The sequence below is a fragment of the Nyctibius grandis genome, chromosome 8 (genome assembly GCF_013368605.1).
Source record: "Nyctibius grandis isolate bNycGra1 chromosome 8, bNycGra1.pri, whole genome shotgun sequence".
In the NCBI taxonomy this organism is placed as follows: domain Eukaryota; kingdom Metazoa; phylum Chordata; class Aves; order Nyctibiiformes; family Nyctibiidae; genus Nyctibius; species Nyctibius grandis.
The window spans coordinates 10,436,324-10,455,511 of record NC_090665.1 but is presented as its reverse complement, the minus strand read 5'-3'; the positions used below and the strand labels follow the sequence as shown (position 1 = coordinate 10,455,511).

The window sequence follows — 19,188 nt, the reverse complement described above, 5'->3', positions numbered from 1 at the left end:
CTCTTTGTAGGTACCATCCTCAGGATGCAACTGTCTGAAAAGCATCTTTCAGGGTAGTGATTAACCAAATCAAGAGGAAAGCAAAAATCTTCAGACATGCAAAAGGGAATTCACATGCAGAAACAATCTTGCAGAGTAAGTTTACCCTGAATCTGGGGGGCACCATTCCCTAACGAGGAATGGCACAGAGCTGGTAGGGAGGTGGCTTCATTGTGCTCCCAAAAACAAGCTTTGTACTGACTTCTTTCACTCCTTCTGGCAGGGTGAAGGTGAATGCCTGTAACAAGGTGGAAAAGATAATAAAGAGCTCCATCCTTGCCAACAGCTCCCCCATACATACACGGTGCCCTGTGAAAAGACAGAGAAGGCAATCAGCCAAAGGATTTCTGTCACACCTCCCTTTCGAACCTGCTAGGGGTTTTGTTTGTTTGCTTGCTTGCTGCAGACTGTCCTCTTCTCTTAACTGACTTTGTCATTTAATGATTCAGAACTGAAAGGCTTCTTGTATTTCCACTGAAAGTTTCAATCTATATTTACAGCAGGCAGCAAGACATTATAGAAACGATCACCACGGTTGCATAGTTTACATTTACAGTCTTCCTAGCACTATGCATTCTTCTCCAAGAGGAACGATCTGCCTTCCAAGAGAAACTTTTCCATGTGTCAATTCCTTCTCTTCCAACCTTTACCACCTACAAGTGGCCTTCTTGTCTTCCTGAAGATCTTTAAAACAGTGGAATGTGTTTATATACCTATTTGTAGATGCCTTCCCAGTCGTGTTGGGGAATTAATGGATCTCACATGGAGTAAATATATCCCTGTTCAATGCACATACCTATTGAAAACGGTAAGAATGCTTCTCTGTTTACAAAGTTTCCATCTTGATCCAGAAAGTGGCCTGGGTTGAACTGATCAGGTGTCTCCCATTGTTCAGGATCAGACAGAACAGAATCAATATTTGCTAAAATCACAGTGTTCTGAAAAAAGGAGCAGTGGCTTCAGTTCTATCCTATTGTTCCTATTCATCAGATAAGCAAAGAATGACAAAACAGCAAAGAATTTAAAGTCCCATTTTTTTTCAAAAATGAGATCAAGCTTTAAAACATTTCATAAGAAGTTTAAACTTTTGAGAACGTTGTGACTTCCTTTCCTTTATTTCTTCCTGCCAATAAGTTCAATAAAATAAAGGGTTAGGATTTTATAACATTCATATTGTTAAAATGTGTTGCTTTTATTTTTCCTATTGCCACTAAGTATTTTTATTACTTATTCAGCTTTTGAGTTACAGAATATCATGAGTATCAGTTTAATTTCTCCCTTTGCTACTCGATAATTTCTGCAACGCTAGAGTTGCTTTGAGCAGATCCAGAAAAAAGGAATGGAAGTGAAACTACGTGAAAAGCAGTGATGGGAGAATATTTAGAAACAAGCCCTAATGTACCTTTCAGTTACAAAACTTGAAAATACTTTTGTTTCCATATAACATTTGCAAGATACTGCATTTAAAAGCATTTAAATCTTGTGATATGAAAATAATTTCAAATTTCCAAGTTTTTCAGTAAAACTTTTTTCCATTCTTGGATGGCCTCTGTTCACCAGCTGATAAGCCACTTTGACAAGGGACAGACCTGAGAGGGATGGAAATTTATATGTTTATTTCCAGCCACCATTCACAAGTTTTCGGTCAACGGAAATAATGATCTAGAACCTACTAATTGTTAGGGCAAAGTGCGTATTTCCTTGCAAAAGGCCAGCCTTAGAGGCAGTCATAGCTTGGGGGCACTGCTAGAACAGACAGGACACAAGAGTTCATGTCCTCAATCAGGAAAACCCTCAAAAGCCTTTCAAAGTTCCTCCAGTGTACCAAAGACATACTGACAGCAGCAGCTCTCAATCACAGTTGCTTTTCAACTAAATGAGCAATTAAATCAACAGAAACTAAGAAAGGACAGTGTTTTGGAACACTAGCTGAGGTGGCTTCAGTCTTTAAAAAGTTATGTTAAATCAGTTTTATAAACGCTTACAAGCGTACCAGATATCAGATATTCAAATATGCAGCATATTTGTACCTTTGGAATACGAAATCCCAGCAGCTCTGTGTCCTTCACACTCAGTCTTGGAGGTGCAATTAAGACTATATTACTGTATCGCTGGATCTCGTGAATTACAGCGTTTGTATAGGGCAACTTTTTTCTGTCCTCGTAGCAAATTAAATGGGAACAACCCAGAACAGCATCCAGCTCCTTCTGGACTTTCTCTAAGGAGGAATACTCAGCTTTAAAGGTACAACAAACAATCTATAAACTCTATACTCCTAATTTTCTCTATTGCTTTTTACAGTAAGAATCACATCCAACAAGATGAAAAAGATATTTTATAAAATAAGAATGCCTTGAAATTCCCATACAGAAGACCTGAATGAAATTTGACACTGAAGTTGTTCATCGGTTGCATACCCAAGTAATACTTCAGAAATAATGGTCATCCGAGACTCAGCTGTTCCATCTGAACAGATGGATCACACCCTGCATTCTGTATAGATCTCTTAAAAATGAAACCTAAAATGACTGGCCTGTACTTTAGAAAGGACAGAGCAAGAAACAGATACATGCAGTTAACCTGATTCATACCTCAATAATTAGAGTTGTTCTACTGTTCTTTGAACAAGCTCTACTACTACTTGAACATGTGTAATTTCTAAAAAGTTGCAGAACTCTCTGGGCGCGCTTACCTTGAATATCAGGATAAACCACCATATAGAGCAATGCCCAACGTAAAGTGGTGGCTGTAGTTTCTGTACCTGCCAGAAAGAGGTCAAAAATAGTCTGGATCAAGTTTTCTTCATCATAAGTAGCATCAGCATCTCCTTTTGTCTGCAGATATCAATTGGAAAGATCAAGTTATAGCACACACAAAAGAAGTAAACCACCTCACATCACAGGAATATTTACTAATACTATTCAACATGGAAAAAAAAAAAAAGAATTTACAGGGCTAGAAAGTAAACCTTTCTGAATAATATTACAACATTTTCTGATATTCTCCAGCACATTTGTCAGTTTATCATATGATCTAGTTGTACCTTAACCAGCTACAGATCTGTTATTATCGTGGTTATAGATAATCTACCTGTAAATCTACTTACATTATTACTTCATCCTCCTCCTGCTATCTCTCAATGTCAGCTTTTTTTAATTCAGCTGCCTATAAGCTTTTCTATGGAGAAATTGTATACCTCTGAATTTATATTAGACACCGTTAGAACCAAAGGAGCACTTAAAATCCCTTGTTGTTAGTGGAGTGTAAGAAGAGTTCAGAGATACTCACTTTTTCTATCTCATCCAAATAGTAATCAATAAAATCTTGATTTTCTTCTTGTTTTCCTTTTTCTTTGTGGCTTTCAAGTTCCTTTGCTAATAAAGCCTTCACAAAATCTAAGCTGGACATAAACTCTTTCCATGTTGATAGGAAATGGCTTGTAAACCAGGGAAATATTTCACGTATCTATGAAAGAGATATTTTAGATATGTGGTATTACTGACATTAGCAAACTAAATTTTAATCCTAATACAAGCTTTTGGGTAGTGGAAAAAGCAAATGAAAGACTCTGATGACATCATCACCACTTCATTGAAGGGACAGTGTCTATCCCATGATTCATTAAAGCCTTTCTTAATCCCATTTTTCCCTGGAGCAGAATTTCTCCTAGTTTTATGCTATAAATTTTCTATTGTGATGTACAAAGACTAAGACTAAATGAAGTTCCTCTGTACCCCAGTTCTTTGCTAGGCTGAACTTGAGTAGCAAGGACCTCATATAAAACATGTCCCTGTTCTCACTTCATCCAACATATGTATCATTTCTATCTCATCACTAAAAAAAAAAACAGATCCAGGCTGACTTCCTTGGCACATCTGCTAACTGAAAATAGGTTTATTTTCTTACTGTAGGACACCAAATGCACGGGGATGTACTCAGATACGCCTTCTCATACAGAAGAAGCAAACATGTCTCATCTGTATGATATGCAAAACAACTTGATGATCTGGAAATACTGAGCTATGTGGATTCCCTACTGTTTATTCATTGTTCTAACCCTATTCACATTCTTGCACTTGTATCATTATAAAATCACATCTCAGCAGAAAAGAAACAAAACACTTTTTACATAAATTCCATTACTTTAGCTCCCTTTCTTTTTCCCCCTTTTAGAGATTGCATCATGTGCTTCCAGTTTACAGAATTACTGCAGCTTAAATTATGCATTAGGTCATAATGCTTGGGCTCACCTATTTAAATGGCAGCTGCATTACAAAGATTTATCTTCCCACAAACCTATTCAGATTCCTGGGTTGAATTTCTTCTTCATCCTACTGCATAATTTTGCTTAAAACTATCTGTCCACCTACCAGGAAAACAGATTAGTACAGACCATCAATAAAGAATTGTACATCACTGTGAAAGCACTGTGGAGGGCAGGACAGAATGAAATATTGAACTAGAAAGCTTTTGTTAGCTTTGGACACACTATTGAGAGTTTTTCAGAACCACTTACACAAATACCTACTGAGAGCAGTTTGGAAATATCTGTTCCTGTGTTTACCCTGATTAGAAGATATTTTAGGAATCATTCCACCTGCATCTTCCGGGAGAAAAACATCATAAATGGTTTAATTTCATTTTTTTTTACCAAAAGTATCACATCACTTCTCAAATTGTATAGGACCTTGATTACAGCAGTTTGCAGTTAGTAAGAGGTGGCGGAAATCATGCAAGATACAAAGATGCATGAGTTCCAGCAAGTTCTGCAGAAGCAGGCTGCCTTGTACTTTGGTAAACTGACTTCTTGACTACATACACTATGGTGGTTCCCATTCCTAAGTGGTTAATGATAGAACTGCCCTTCCTCGAGGCAATCTGTTCCACTGGTTTTGCAGCTACAGTCACAGCCTTACACAGAAGCAAGATAGCAATTTTTTCTGTCCACTGGACCAGATGTGAAGTTAGGAGCTGCTGTCTTGAACGGAGACAAATATCATCCAGCAGGGAATGGAGAGTGACTTCCAGCGTGTATTACTGAAATAAATAATATAGGAAAAAACTACCACTAAGCAATTTCATTATATGTTACCTTTGCGCCAAACAGTTGCTCTACCTAATTTTCTATGAAGTTAACTAACAGTAGTGAAGGACGGAGTAAAAACCCATGTTACTCTTGACATTTGTTGACACTTATATAATTTCATATAGTGAAGAAAGCCACTTTGTCAGGCAGAATTTAAGATAAGTCTATTTCAGAGCTTTTCAGATACTTTAGCCTGTATTTTACTACTGAGTTTCAGTTATAGTTTCAAACACCTTTGCTACGAAGTCCTTTGTACATCTCCCAAACAAGTAGCAAGCCTGTATGTTACTACCCCGGTCCACCAGACATGGGAAATTTCTGTGCGATGATGAAGCACAAGCAACTCAAACAAGTTTTGAACTAGGCATCTGGAAGTACTGTTCTGATGCATACTCCAGCAATTCCAGGGCCACTAGTATTTCCTTTTGTTTTAAAAGTAACAAGCAAGTTGCCTTTTTCATTGTCTAACTATAGAAAGTGAACAAACAAAAAATAATTTTCCTCACAAAAAAATAGATGCTGTTCCCAAATGCTGTTATAACATCAAAGGATTCAATCAAGCGATGAAAATTTTCATCATCTTTAGAGAAGCGATGTCCAAGAATCACAGAACAAATCACATTTGCGACAGTATGAACAACAGGCATAGTGGGGTCCAGAGGTTTTCCTGTAAAAACAGCGGACAGCACTCACCATTAACACTTACTGTTCCTGCTTTTCCCACAAAAGGAGAGCTGATAACATTTTATAAACTCTTCTAACATCAATTAAGATTGCTGGATGGCAAATTGCAACTTATTCATAAAAGGCATGAGTAAAAAGTAACTTCAGACATCTAAAAAACACTGTTGCCTAAAAAAAAGGCAAGACTGCTGGTGGGAATGGAAATAGTAGTAGTAGTAGTTATACAAAATACCCAGATTTCACAGAACCTTGGCATCAGTAGATCTCACACTTGGCAATAACCAGGGTACAAAAAAGGTCAGCTGAGACATTGTATGAACAAGCAGCTGAACTGACAAGAGAACCTCTTTCTATTCTTTGCTCATATCCCTTACACCCTACTAACAGAATAACTGAGCATACCTATAGAGTCACCCTGTTATTCAGCAGCACAATCTGAACAAGCTTCCCCTCTTCCTGAGGAGGCTACCACAAGCCGTGTGAGGTGAGCTCTTTCCGCTGCACTTGCCAGAGCAGAGCCACAGGGCTGTGCAGCCTTGGTCAAAGCTTTTAATATTTTGTGCCTTGTTTTTCTTTCCTGCAGAGGGATACGGGGTGCTGTGACACTTATTTTGTCACTGCTTGCCGATACCCTGATTCTGTGACCATGAGTAATGTAAAACTGACTAAGCAGTAACAACACTAACAGGGACCACAGAGTCTCAGTTCTAAGTTCATACTGTGGGGTTTCACATGTAGCACTTCTGCAAGGAAACGTCTCATGCAGATCATATGATACAGACCTTTGAGCCTCAGCTCTGCACGTGCACTTTAAATCCATTCTTGTAATCAAGTAGTTTCTAAAGCTACACGTGACCCATTCCTTTAGAAAAATCACCCATCGCACAGACTGCCCTGCGTACTGAGTCACATACCATTTGTGTTCTGTAAGTACTCCACCAGGTGATAGGCCTCCTCTTGTAGTCGATACTCCTGGTCTTTTTTCCCTACTCCCATTTTCCTCATTGTTGCAAGTCCAAAACGCCTCTGTTGCTTCCAGAGATGACCATTAGAGAACAAAACACCTAGGATCAACATGAACTAATGCTGTTAATGCTGTATAAATTAATGAATTGACACAGTTAATACACCAACAAAACTTCACTTCCATTCTGATTTTTTCAAATTTTTGCCAGCAGTCTGGCAGCATTCCTCTTTCCTCTCCTTTCTTCTTCTAGTTTAGCCATCTATTTCCTGTATAGAAACTCTTACAAGAGCTATATGCTGCCATAATTGTTCTGACAGAATCAAAAAAAAGAGAAATGTTTCATAAAAACTCATGAAAATATTAACATTTTTCCATTGTAAATTAAGGACTTTGAGGCTCTAAATCAGTTTCCAAAACCAGGGTTAGAACAACACAAAAAGAATTTTTGAAAAGAATAATTACCATTTCCATGAGTCAAAGCGTGAAAGGTACTGTTAGGCGGCCTTCCAGCAACATCTTCAGCGTGGATGGTCAGACCTTCCTTCACTGCTTGAAACCCTTGCAGGACAACTGTAGGACCGTTTGGAAGCCATAAGGTAAAGACATTACCATGAATTTTGGCCATCTGTAGAACAAAGCAGCATCAGAACAACATGGGTGAGAAGCAGTATATTTAAATCAAGATGAACCAGATCTTTTCCCTTGGCAGACAACACAAGGGTGGATGACCTTGAGAAGAAGGCATCAAATCTATTCTTAGTTATAATATGGCTTGAAGTCACGTTGCTGTCTAAAGTCTCGTTCACTAAAGATCAAGATGTCCCTAAAATGTCAGACAGACAATATTGCCAACGTCTGTGATGTCATCGCATGTCTTACATTTCAAACTCATTGCAGATGAATTCCTACATGTTTGCAAGGAGAAAACATCAGCTCATGAGTTTTACATGAACCTTCTACAGATGCCTCTCTGTGTATTATTAAGTGTAGCAAAAGCAGCTGAGGAGGTGGGTAAAGCAGCAATCATCCCTCTCCTTTCCAGCTCAGCTGTGATAGCCTGGTCTCCACAATGCTGTGCACACAGACATCACTAGAAGTAGGCAGGACAGTCCTTTCCCTGGCTGGAGAATTGGGAGCCGGAAAAGCAAAAGTCTGAGGGAAGTGCAACAGTGCACAGATCAAAGCAGCAAGTCTGCGGGGCAGAGTAGGGTGGAAAGAGTGGAGAGTTGCCAAAACATCCCAAGCACGGCAGGACTAGAGGAGAACAAAATTTTGCTGCCTAGGAGCAAACAAGAGGGAACAGATATGCACATTGAGCAAAAATGTATACGCATGTGCCTGCACATTTGTGTTTAATTTCATTTTTGGAAGGACTAATTCATGGCTTTTGAACTCTCGGGACGAGCAATACTACTCTTCAGGTTTGGGAGTCAGAAATAGAAGAAAACACAACAGACCTGCACTGGCGATAATTTTATGTTGTGGAGTCATACTACTTTGCCTTGAAATAAGCAACTCGGGAGAAGAGAACTGTCGGAACAGGGAAGAACCAGGGAAAAGGAAGGTTGAGAACAAAGAGTGAAAGTGAGGTGCTATTACTTATATATTTAAATGTTAAATATTTTATATATATATATATATATATGTATGTATGAGGAATATAAAACAGTAGGATACAAATTCTAGAAGTGCTGGGCATTACACCTACACTTAGAAAAGAGATTGAGCACACAATTAGTTCAGCTACTTAAAAGCTCAATCAGGCTCAGCAGACTGAACTCTCTTGTGAAAATCTTACCAAATTGCATGCCAGAAAAAAATTTATTCTAAGATCTTTTGAAAAAGTCTGTTGAATAAGTATTAAAAATATTCACCCTTTCTATGCTGGAAACACATATGCACTTAGTAGCTATTTCATAGGATATTCAGAAACTGCCAGTGCAACAACAGTCAGTCAACACACAGACTGCACAGAATTAAAGACACTGCTTTAACATGTGTCTTCTTCCCATGTGTAAGACAGGAATATTCTCATCAGTATTGTTTTGTTCATATGCACATAACGTTTTAATGCATGTTTCATAGCAAGCTGGAAATTTTCATACCAAGAAACAGATACTTTAATGATCCCCACCCATTTTCACATTTATACAATTTAGAATAAGTCCCTCCCTAGCATTCAAAATAAGATCATGTTAAACACTCACATTTACTTTTCAATCAGCTTAAGAGTCCATTCATTAGTTGCCTGAAAATACATACTTTTTTAAGGAGCTCATGATGAATATGGAAGTTCATCTGCAGCAGATTTCCAAAGAAGGGGTACGGAGTTGGTCCGGGAGGAAATCGTCTTCGCATCCATTGCAGTTTCAGAAACTGCACAAACAGCAGAGACACCACAAAGAGTATCAGCAGCACACTTACTGTTAACATTTCACTTCTGATTTACAAGGCTACGCTGTCTCTGAAAAGCTGCTGCATACACAGAGGATAGATCCACTTGATCTTGCTTTGCTGCTACCTCCCTAAAAAGAGAAAAAGATGTTGAAGCTTCTGTGCCTCTCAGTCCTTCCCTCTTTGTCACTTTATTTCCCCATCCCAGTGAATGAAGTGTTGTTATTGTTAAGCACGTGTGACATCATTCCATTATATTGCATCTACAAATCCAGCTATCGTTGCCTCTTCAAAGGATATAAAGTGCAGGTTAATTACATGCCTCCTTGTGCCATGACAGTTGCTGTGACAGAAATCCCTGCCCACAGTAGTCGTTTCATAAAAAGACTCTTGCAAGAACAGAGGGAAAAAAAAAAATCCTGAGGGTTGGCTACACACCCAAGGCCAGAGGGATTACTGAAAAGTTCAGGCTCATCAGTAACCATCACATGCATCAACCGCGTGCACTGCTCCTTCACTCACCTCACATTATTGCTTGATTCTGATGTTCTCTGCTATTCCTTTAATACTTTTATTTTTCCCCATGTTTAAATTGTAAGCTCTCTGGGAGATGGACAGACCTTATAATTTTGTGCCTAGAGCACATAAAACAAAGACTCTTGTCTCTCATTGGGTAACAAGAGTTTGAGGGTTATAATGGCATAACACCTAAGTGTCCACACACTCCCTGTTCAGCTGCACAGATAAGCAGGGCTGCAAGGTCTGCATTACCAAGCAGAAAGCAAAATTTCGTCACCTCCTCCAGCTGCCTCTCTGCTAATTCCCACAGTATTGCCTGCAGCAGAACCTAAGGTGACGTACAACTGTCTTTGTGAGCTTCTTTCACAAGCGCTCTCATGCAACTGAGCAACTCCATTTGGGAGCTGTGGATTGCTTTTTCCTCTATGGAGGTAGAGCCTATGCCCCTGCAAAGGGGGGGCATTTCGGACAGTACAGCTTTGGCGCCTCTTCAGCACCTGCTCAGGAACAGCCCCAGCTTAGACTCAGCTCATCTGCCTTAGACAGGAGCATGGGGCGCTCTGGGAAGTCACCTAGATGGCTTAACTGCTCACATGCCAAACTTACAGAGCTGGCACAGCTGAAAATAAAAGCTGTGAGGTGTTAAGCAAGTTGGTTCCCTCCAGAAGCGGGGCAGAGAGCTAACATTTATACAGTGTTGCTGGCCAGTGATTGAACTGAGAGCTGGGATCGAACTGAGAAACTAAATTACCTGCTTCAGAGACCACTTGTTTGATTTGTAGTTCCCTCACTTGTGGCATTGCCCTTTTGTCTGTCTCAAACTGCTCCCAACTCTGAATTTAGTATTTTCCAAAGTCTCCTTGGGAGGAGGAGGAAGAGTCACAGTTGTGACTGCGGCAGCTGTTCTGGGATGACACCCCAAACAAAATGACTCTGTCCTTCCTGGATATTCTCCGTGAAGAAAAAAACATGCACAGTGATTTCCTGGGGATTTTTGTCTTGGCAATTGCTCTGGCGCTGGCCGACTGGCTGTTTGGCATCCAGGAGATGTGCATAACTTACTGGGATTTTCATCCTGGGGGTGTGAAAAAACACCAGTTGCAGGTGCCCAACTCTTGCATGCAGAGGGGCAGCATCACGGCTGGTATCACAGCGTCGCCATGCAGAGAGCCCACGCCCATGTGCGAGGGCACAGATGTTGTCCTGCAAATTCTCACGCCCCCAATCCCTCCTGGGTAGGTGTCAGCCTGACCATGGGGACCAAGCCCATCACAAATCATGCTCAAGATCTCTGAGGACAACCTGCAAAGCCTTTCACATCAGATAGCGGCAGTGAGAGACTTCAAGAGGATCAGCCCGGGCTCCACATGAGTCCTGAATGGCAACGTCTTTGCCAGGCTCCATGTGGTTTCTAGCCCAGGGCACCTACGCTACATGGACTTCAAGACCTATCAGTGATGCTTTTCTCCAGTGTTGTTACTCTCATAGGGTGAACAAAAAAGCAACAGATTCCACATATATTGCTGGGAGAAGGGATGTGAATGTCTTCACAGCCCCTGAAGCTCGCCTGCCTTGCCCATTTCCAGCCCTGTCTGGCACCTCCATCCCTTCTGAGCAATCCTGGCTGGCCGCTCTGTATCTCCCCTGGTTCTCCAGGCTCCCTTGGACTTTTCCACACATATTAGCCATGTTCTGGTCATTGCACCTCACAGCCTAGACATGAACTGCTCACATTTAGAAAGGCAGCTGCCAAACAGCTTTGGCATGTCTTTGGGAGAAAATGTTAAAGGAGAGCTGCTAGCCCATTCTGTACTCCCCCTTCCTTTCAGCTCTCTCCTGTCCTCTACTTAGGCTTTTGAACAGAAACATGCTGTGGCCTGTGCCCTACCAGCCTCATGGCAGCTTGTCTGCACCCCATTACTTAAGTTCCATGCCCCAAATCCAGTTTCAGGAATAATCTCCACCTCCCACCCACAAAGCACACAGCTGCTAGGGTGTCTGCCAGGCAAGTACTAGAGGCAGCTATTTGGAGAGGGAGCTTACCCTCGCAGACTAATAATAGGATTTCAGAACATGTTCCCTATCCCACCTGCCTGCAGCCCTACCCTAAGGAGCAATGCTAGGGAAGCAGATCTTTTTAGATACTGAGAGGGATGAACATCAATAGCTAATGAGAAATAGGGCAGCAGAAGCATGCAAATAAAGCTTGACCCTTGAAGAGGGCCAATACCTCCCATAACTTGCAGGGAGACAGTCTCCAGTACCCCAGATTGATGGCAGTCCTTGGTGAGAGCAGAGGTCCCTCCCCAGGATCAGACCAGCCTTTTCCCTCCTCCTCTTGCATCAGCTCATCACTGACTGCCTGGGGCCACAGCATGGGGGTTCTAGAAGGAAAAAGAAACACTCTGCAGGAGCTGCCTTCTCTGCAAGCCACCTGCCAAAACTGGGGACGGAAAGGGTGCTGCACCCAGCACCCTTCCTGCGAACGTGAAGCACCTACTTGGTGCCATGCAGGGTCTCTCTGTCTAGCAGTAGGACAAGCATGGCCAGGGGAAGTCACAGAAGCAGGATGTGCTCCTCTGCTCTCCCCTGTTCTCTGAGTGAGGGCAGGTGTCGTGCCAGAGAGAGACAGAAGAGAGGAATAGTGTCTTTGTGACTGCCTCTTTTTTTTCCCATGCTCTCTACCTCCCTGCTACTAAAGTCTGCAGGTAACAATCACTTGTGAAAGAAAGGGGCTGAATCTCTCCTTAATAGAGGAAACAAAGGCACCTGTTTGAAATGCATATTTCAGCACATTACTCATCCAAATAAATCCATAAAAACCACAAGGCACTTTTATCATATTCTGCAGTTTTGAGTCTCTTTAAGGGCGTTTTCTCCAAGTTTGACTTGGAAATCTTTCTGTTTTTTTATAACAGATAAATGTCACCATCCCTTTATTCACTATACATTCAGAGAAACCAAGGAGAAGTCAAATTTCAGATTTTAAAGTTCTACATTTTTTTCTAACAGGGAATGAACTAGTTACTAAATGAAAACATTATTGATAGCAACTTGACTGGAGAACATAACACTTAACCCAGCCAGGTACAACTGCTTGCGTTTTATGATGAGCCTGATATATTGACTCATGTTTAAGTTTGTGATCTGCTATAAAACCTAGATCCTTATCTGCACAGATTCTGCTTAGACTTTCTTTCCTTACCATGTAATTAAAAATAATCCACAGTATACAATTACATTATCCCTAGCCTTACTTAACAGCAGATGAGTTTTTCAGGTCATTTTTTCAGTTCATAGTGCTTGTTTTCATGTCAGCTGTAAATATACAAGCACACTCTTCCATCTATAAAACAAGTTAATATTCAATATTACAGGATCCCCAAACGCAAAACTTCATTTGATACTTTTCTCTTACCAGTAAGCTTCAAGCTTCAAATTTGCTGAGAAAATTAGGTGCAAGAAAGGACATAAGCTAAAGCCACGCAAAGTAGGTAAAAACAGATATAAACGTAACCGATGAGACTGTAATAACTAGCAGCTCAAGGACTGATGAGAAAGAACTGACAAGAAAAGAGTAAAACCTAAAAAGCAGAGAACTGGAAGACAATAACTCAGCAACACTGAGAATTGGCTAGATCCAAGGCATATCAGGGGCTGACATTCCCCCATTTGATGGCTGGCTGGTGGGCAGAGCCTCAAAGCGTCTCTAGAACAGCGGTAAGCACTAATGCTTAGCCCAATAGCACGTTAACCACAGCTAGCTGCTACAGTAGCCAATAGATAAACCCTTTATAGTTTTAAATTGTGTATATTCTGCTGGCAGAGTCTCTTTGCGTATGGTAAATAGGAGGGTAGGTTACAATGCAAGTGGCCATAAAAGGAGGAAAAAAAAAGATTAAGATTTTGTATTTGATTTTTATACGTTTTGAAATAGGCTATTTGCAAGATAGTTGTTTCAAACAATTTCAAATTTTCAATATTTAACTTTTTAATTTCCTTTTCACATCAGGGGGAGGAACAACATTCAAATATTTCACATTTTCCTCCAGGCTTTTCGTTTACTAGTTTTCTACTCTACACCTTTTTCAGAATTTCTGCAGCTATTGCTTACCATATGTTACATGCAGTAACAGAACAAAACAAAGGTGGGAGAAAAATAACATTAAGCACAAAACATACTAAAAAAAATAAAACCCGCACACTACACTGGGCTTTTCCTTTCAATTACATCTAGATGAGCTCCCTCTATCAGAAGGAATACATACAATTACAAGCTTCTCTGAATGTCCTCCATACAGACCTGTGTCAGCCGCTGTTTAGCTGTGGGGCACTGCCACACTGCTGAAAATTGATCACATCTTTTCCAATCCTGGGCAATCAGAAACTCTTCAGCATTTCAGCTTGGGTTGTTTCCTGAATAAGAATGCGAATGGGATGAGCATTGGTACCTTCTTTCCAGTCTCAAACTCACGAACAGATGAACATTTCTTAGCTAGCATTGTAGGAAACAGGGTTACTGTTTCTCTTTCAGGAAGAAATAGATCTCCAATACCTATTTCAGCAAATCTTATCTCAAATTTTCTGTTCTGTCCATGGCTTCTGACATTCCAAGTGCAACACCTAGGCTACTAGGTACTGCTCTGAAAAACTGTCTAAAAGGATGCTGAAGCTGCAAATACTCAAACATTAGGAAATGCCAGAAATAAGACTGTCTGCACAACATTAATTACTTCTTCCGGACACTTCAGTGAGAAGAAGGTAACTGACTTGACGGTTTAGCCTATGAAATTCTTGTCTCTCTTTAACTCCTCTGCAGCTGACTGCAGAGCACTGCCAAGACTATACAGCACTTCACAAACTAGTGACACTGAAGGGGCACTAGACTTTTGTAGCTCCCACACCACCAAGATATACAGTGCCACAGCCCCTGTGTAAGGTCTGCATTGCTTTCACCTAAGCAGCACTGCATTACAAAAAAAAAAAAAAAAAAAAAAAGACAAGACAAAAAGCAATGGAAAAACAAAATATGAGGAATGTTTACAACAGTCACTTTCCTCCCTAGTAGCTAGGGCTCTAGTTTTTACTAACCCTGCTCTCACTGCATGTCAGTGATGCACGCTGTCTCAGCCTGCTACACCCTCAGACACACCTGAAAATGAATAAGTTAATTACAATCCTGTGTTGAGAAAACCTTGGCAAATCTCCCTAAGATTACATATACCATCTGGTTTTACTTTGGGATGACTAGGTACCTTATTACTAGCAAGAATAGTTAAAGAGATGGATGTTACAATTCATTGTAATGCAGAACAATAGCACTTAAACGAACTCAGTTAATGTGCATGCATTGTGAATTAAGGACCAAAATACAAATAAGTAATGGTGAGATCAAGCAGGTGTAGGCAGGTGTTTACAGAAAAGCTTTTTGCAAGCAGGTTGTTTTGTGGAAAATCAGTGTTCCCTTGTTCCAATATCTTCATTATATGTGAGCAGCACCTCTCCATGCAAGCCTTGCTCATTCTTATCTGACAAATACTATTGCAAGAGCTCACCAGTAGAGATGACGGAGATGTTTAGTCAGCTCAGAAAACCTGCTTTTCTAATGAAGGTTTCAGGCCATAGCAGTGGGAAGCAAATGCAGGGGACAGGGAAAGAACAGAACAGTCATAGCTGCCAGCTACACCTTGGCTTTCATTAGTCAATCTTAAAGCTCTTTTGAAAAGTGAACGTCAGGGTTGACTAGGCCCAGAGAGAGAAAGCAAGTTCCTGAGAGTCACATACAAGTTATGAACAGATCTAGGAACAGAATTTGAAGTTCCCAAGTCCCACTCCAGCACTTAGTCTTCTCACAGAGAAATTCTGATGCCATTAACTTTCCCACAAAGAAGTTCTGACCGACAAATTAACAGCTCCTGTTACAAAGCTCTTGAAAGACCTGGGGGGTGCAGGGGAGGAAGGAACAGTTAAGTTGAGAAATCCAAATTAGTGTCTCCACTGGGAAAAACAAAACAAAAAAAACCAACTGCTTAGCAATTGTCTGCTCTGTTTAGCTTGACATCAGGCCAGGCAGCAAGCACACACTACCATGCCAAGCAATGCACGCACAGCACGGAACCAGTCGGTGTTTTCACACTGAGCCTGTCTCTGCAATAGGAAAAAAACGAGCCCTTGTATTTATGGCACAGCAGATGACACACACCCTGGGCAGAGGCGCACCAGGAACCCTTTCCACCCCCAGCACACCACATTCGTAATGTGTTTGCCTCACGCCTTTCTGTGAATGCTATTCTTTCCCTGTCCTCTGCAGTTGTTGCATTTGCTTCCCACACGTATGGCCTGAAACCTTCATTACAAAAGCAGATTTCCTCATCTGTTCAAAACAACCAAACTTAACATCTGTCATCTTGACTGGCAAGCTCTTGCAGTAGTATTTGTGTCAGAGGAGAGTGAGCAAGAGTCATGCGAAGAGCTACTGCTCACATAAACCAAAAATATTAAAATAAGGAATACTGAATTCTTCTAAAACAGCTTCCTTGCTTTTCCCTTCCTTGTAAACTTCAGCCTAAGCTTTTCTGAAATAACTTTACCTCAACGTACTTCAGCATGCCCACAGTTCTCGCCTAGCAGTAGGAAAACACTGCCCACACTGTCCAGAAGGCCAGGCTCAGACTAAGCCTCTTGTTGGGCCCAGCCTTACTCAGCACGACCCAGATTTACCCTGCAGAAAGGTCTAGGAGAGCAGGCAACATGCAGAAGGACAGGGTCACTGTGAAAGTAGCAAGACCACTCACACGGGATACTCTGCAACTCTGCAATGCAAAGTACGCAGCAAAGAGAGGGGGACCGTGCTAGTAATGGGAGTAGCCCCATATGTTTGAGAAGGCTTTATGTCCAACTAACTAATCATAATAACAAGAACGCAGATTCATGACTGAATAATGTAATGCAAATGGAGCACAGTGCCAGACCTATACAGAAAAGATGTAGTATTAGATCCGCCACGGAGCTCCTCCATGGCTGAAGCGAGACAGCAACACTTATTCCAACACCGATCAGAGGGGCTGCCAGGGCAAGAAATGTCACAGAAAAAGGAGACTTCACTACCACCACGCAGGCTGGGCAGACACCACTGTGCCACAATGCATAGACTCAGTCTTTAGAAACTGCCATTAAACTGCATTAAACCTTTATACTTCATGATCATAACATACACTGAGTCCAATCAATAACTTTGATTTTGCTGAAAAGTTCTGAGCTTGAAACTGCAGAGCTGGTTAAAAGAAATTACAATAAAATTTTAAAACAGGCAACTTATACAATTGTATGGATTCCCTTCATCTCCTATACTTACTTGAAGATATATCATTAGCTGAGTTCTTGATCAAATTGTTGAAAAATCCAATGTAATATATCTGCTAATGAGAAAACTCTGAACTACACAAAGTAAGATTTCACACAGAGATCCACAGTGCACCAAATAATCAAGAGATAAAGCAAGCTGTTTTACAGTCACAGTATAAGGGATGTAAACTAAGCTAGCTATATAAACTATACTACATCACAGTATAAGGGATGCAGCTAAGGCTTACGTTCAGCTAAAAAATGGTATTTAGGACCAAAGTCTGAAGCACCATACACACTAAAATGACTCAACATGGGAAGTCCCACATATGTTTGAGTCACACATATTCTTTCCTTTACCTCATAAATTCCAAAGGAGATAATTCCTGACAATTCAATTAGCAGACAGAGGCACCCTAAGTCATCTCCAGGTTCACTACTGCAACTTACTTTGGCACTTCTAAATGAGCAAGAGCTCCAATTTCTACATTGCCTAGGGGCTGAAAAAGCAAGCAGAAGCAGCTTTAAGAGAAAGTAGATTTTGCCATCCCAACAGTAGAAGATAAAATGGGAGGTGAGGTCTGAAATCCTGTCCCAAATGAATAATAATTTAAAAATTATCTGAAAGGAGACTGAAGAGATTACCTAAATCCATCATCTTGTGCCAAAACACCAGAATTATGCCATTTCCATTTGCTTTCCAGTGGTGGAGATTCCCAAAACTTTCAAAGCAACCTATATAAATTACATCAGTCAGTGAATGACACATAAGAAAAGTAAGCCTCTGTCTGCATTTAGCCCACACCCAGGGCTAAGCAATAACCGTTGTTCTATCACCCAATGTCCCCTCCCCAGCTGAGAAAGGGAACTGGGAAAAGGAGGGAGACCTGTGGGTTGAAATTTAAACAGATTTAATAAAATAAGAAAACTAATATCAATTCTAATACAAAAGACACGAAATTATACTTAGCTCATAGAGTGGTGGCAAGTCCCTCCAGGGATAGTAACCATTGAGAAGAGAGAAGGAGAAAGAGGGAGAGGAGAGCAAAAAGCTCCCCCCCTCCATCCCCAGCAAGCTTTCCTATTTATAGTGAACGTGACATTAATGTTATAGAGTACACCTGTGGGTCAGCTGCCCTGGATTTAACTGCTAATGGCCTTGATCACCATCCCACAGCTGGCCACAAACTGAAACAAAATGTAACAGAAAACTGATTCTATAAATTTTTAAGTTAAAATTTGCTACACATTGGTACAAACCTCTCCTGGAAAGCATATGGGGCCACAAATCAATAAAGATTAAAAGTTTTGCGTCTTACTTCAGTTTATGTGTTCTTTTTCACAGATGAAATAGAACCTGTGCATTATTTCACCTCTAAAATTTGCACCAGGAAATGTTAATCCTATCATTAAAAAAATTAAAGAAAATAAATAAAATTTAGAAAGCACCATACAATCTACTAGACAGAACAATAATCTCTCAATTGTGTTCCACATAACATCATAACTTAACCTAGAGTATAATAAAAGGGGAAAGCAGATATTCTAATACTTTAAAAAGAACAAAAAAAGGTGTAATTTAAGACATTAATTTAGCTTGATGCTGCATGAATTCAATTCTTTTTCATCTCAGAGACCATATCCTAACAGACAGATATTGTGTAGATGTTTCTTCTTCTAGAAAAGAAACCACATCATAACCGTACTATTTCAGAAAGGCAGTAAGTAATGCATCCTTGGTATTTTAATGTTTAACTACGGGGAACTCCATGAGGTGTTACCATTATGCAAGGCACTTGATAACCTTGGATAACTGCTCAATAATTAGGATTTAGATCCAGTATCAATAATAAGAAGGAAATAAAATTCTAAGTGAAAAAAGAGATAACGTTACAGATCATAAAAGACAGTAGGTGTGGCTTGGCTCACTGCAAGGGATCACATATTTGTTTTCTAAGGATTTCAGCTTGGAAAAACTACATTGTCAGAGAGAGATAGAGTGCGCGCTAAAGCAGACATATTCTTTGGAAAGAGTTTGACTTTAGTAGAAGCAAACTCATCTACACAACTCCAAATTTTCAGAAGAGGTCATATGCAAAAAAAAAAAAAAACCAACCCAAACAACCCAACAGTGAGAAGTCAAAATTTTGATAAG

At 40.4% G+C, this 19,188-nt stretch overlaps 1 protein-coding gene across 1 annotated transcript; it reads right to left on the bottom strand.

The window, feature by feature from the left end:
- Positions 1-169: 169 nt before the first annotated feature.
- On the bottom strand, positions 170-9,209 carry LOC137666518 (cytochrome P450 2J6-like). Its single transcript, XM_068406596.1, has 9 exons — positions 9,039-9,209; positions 7,239-7,401; positions 6,724-6,873; positions 5,632-5,792; positions 3,328-3,504; positions 2,732-2,873; positions 2,070-2,257; positions 836-977; positions 170-348 (listed from the first exon to the last, which is right to left on the bottom strand). The coding sequence occupies exons 1-9, from the start codon at positions 9,207-9,209 to the stop codon at positions 170-172; spliced, it is 1,473 nt and encodes a 490-aa protein (XP_068262697.1).
- Between the last annotated feature and the right edge of the window lie 9,979 nt (positions 9,210-19,188).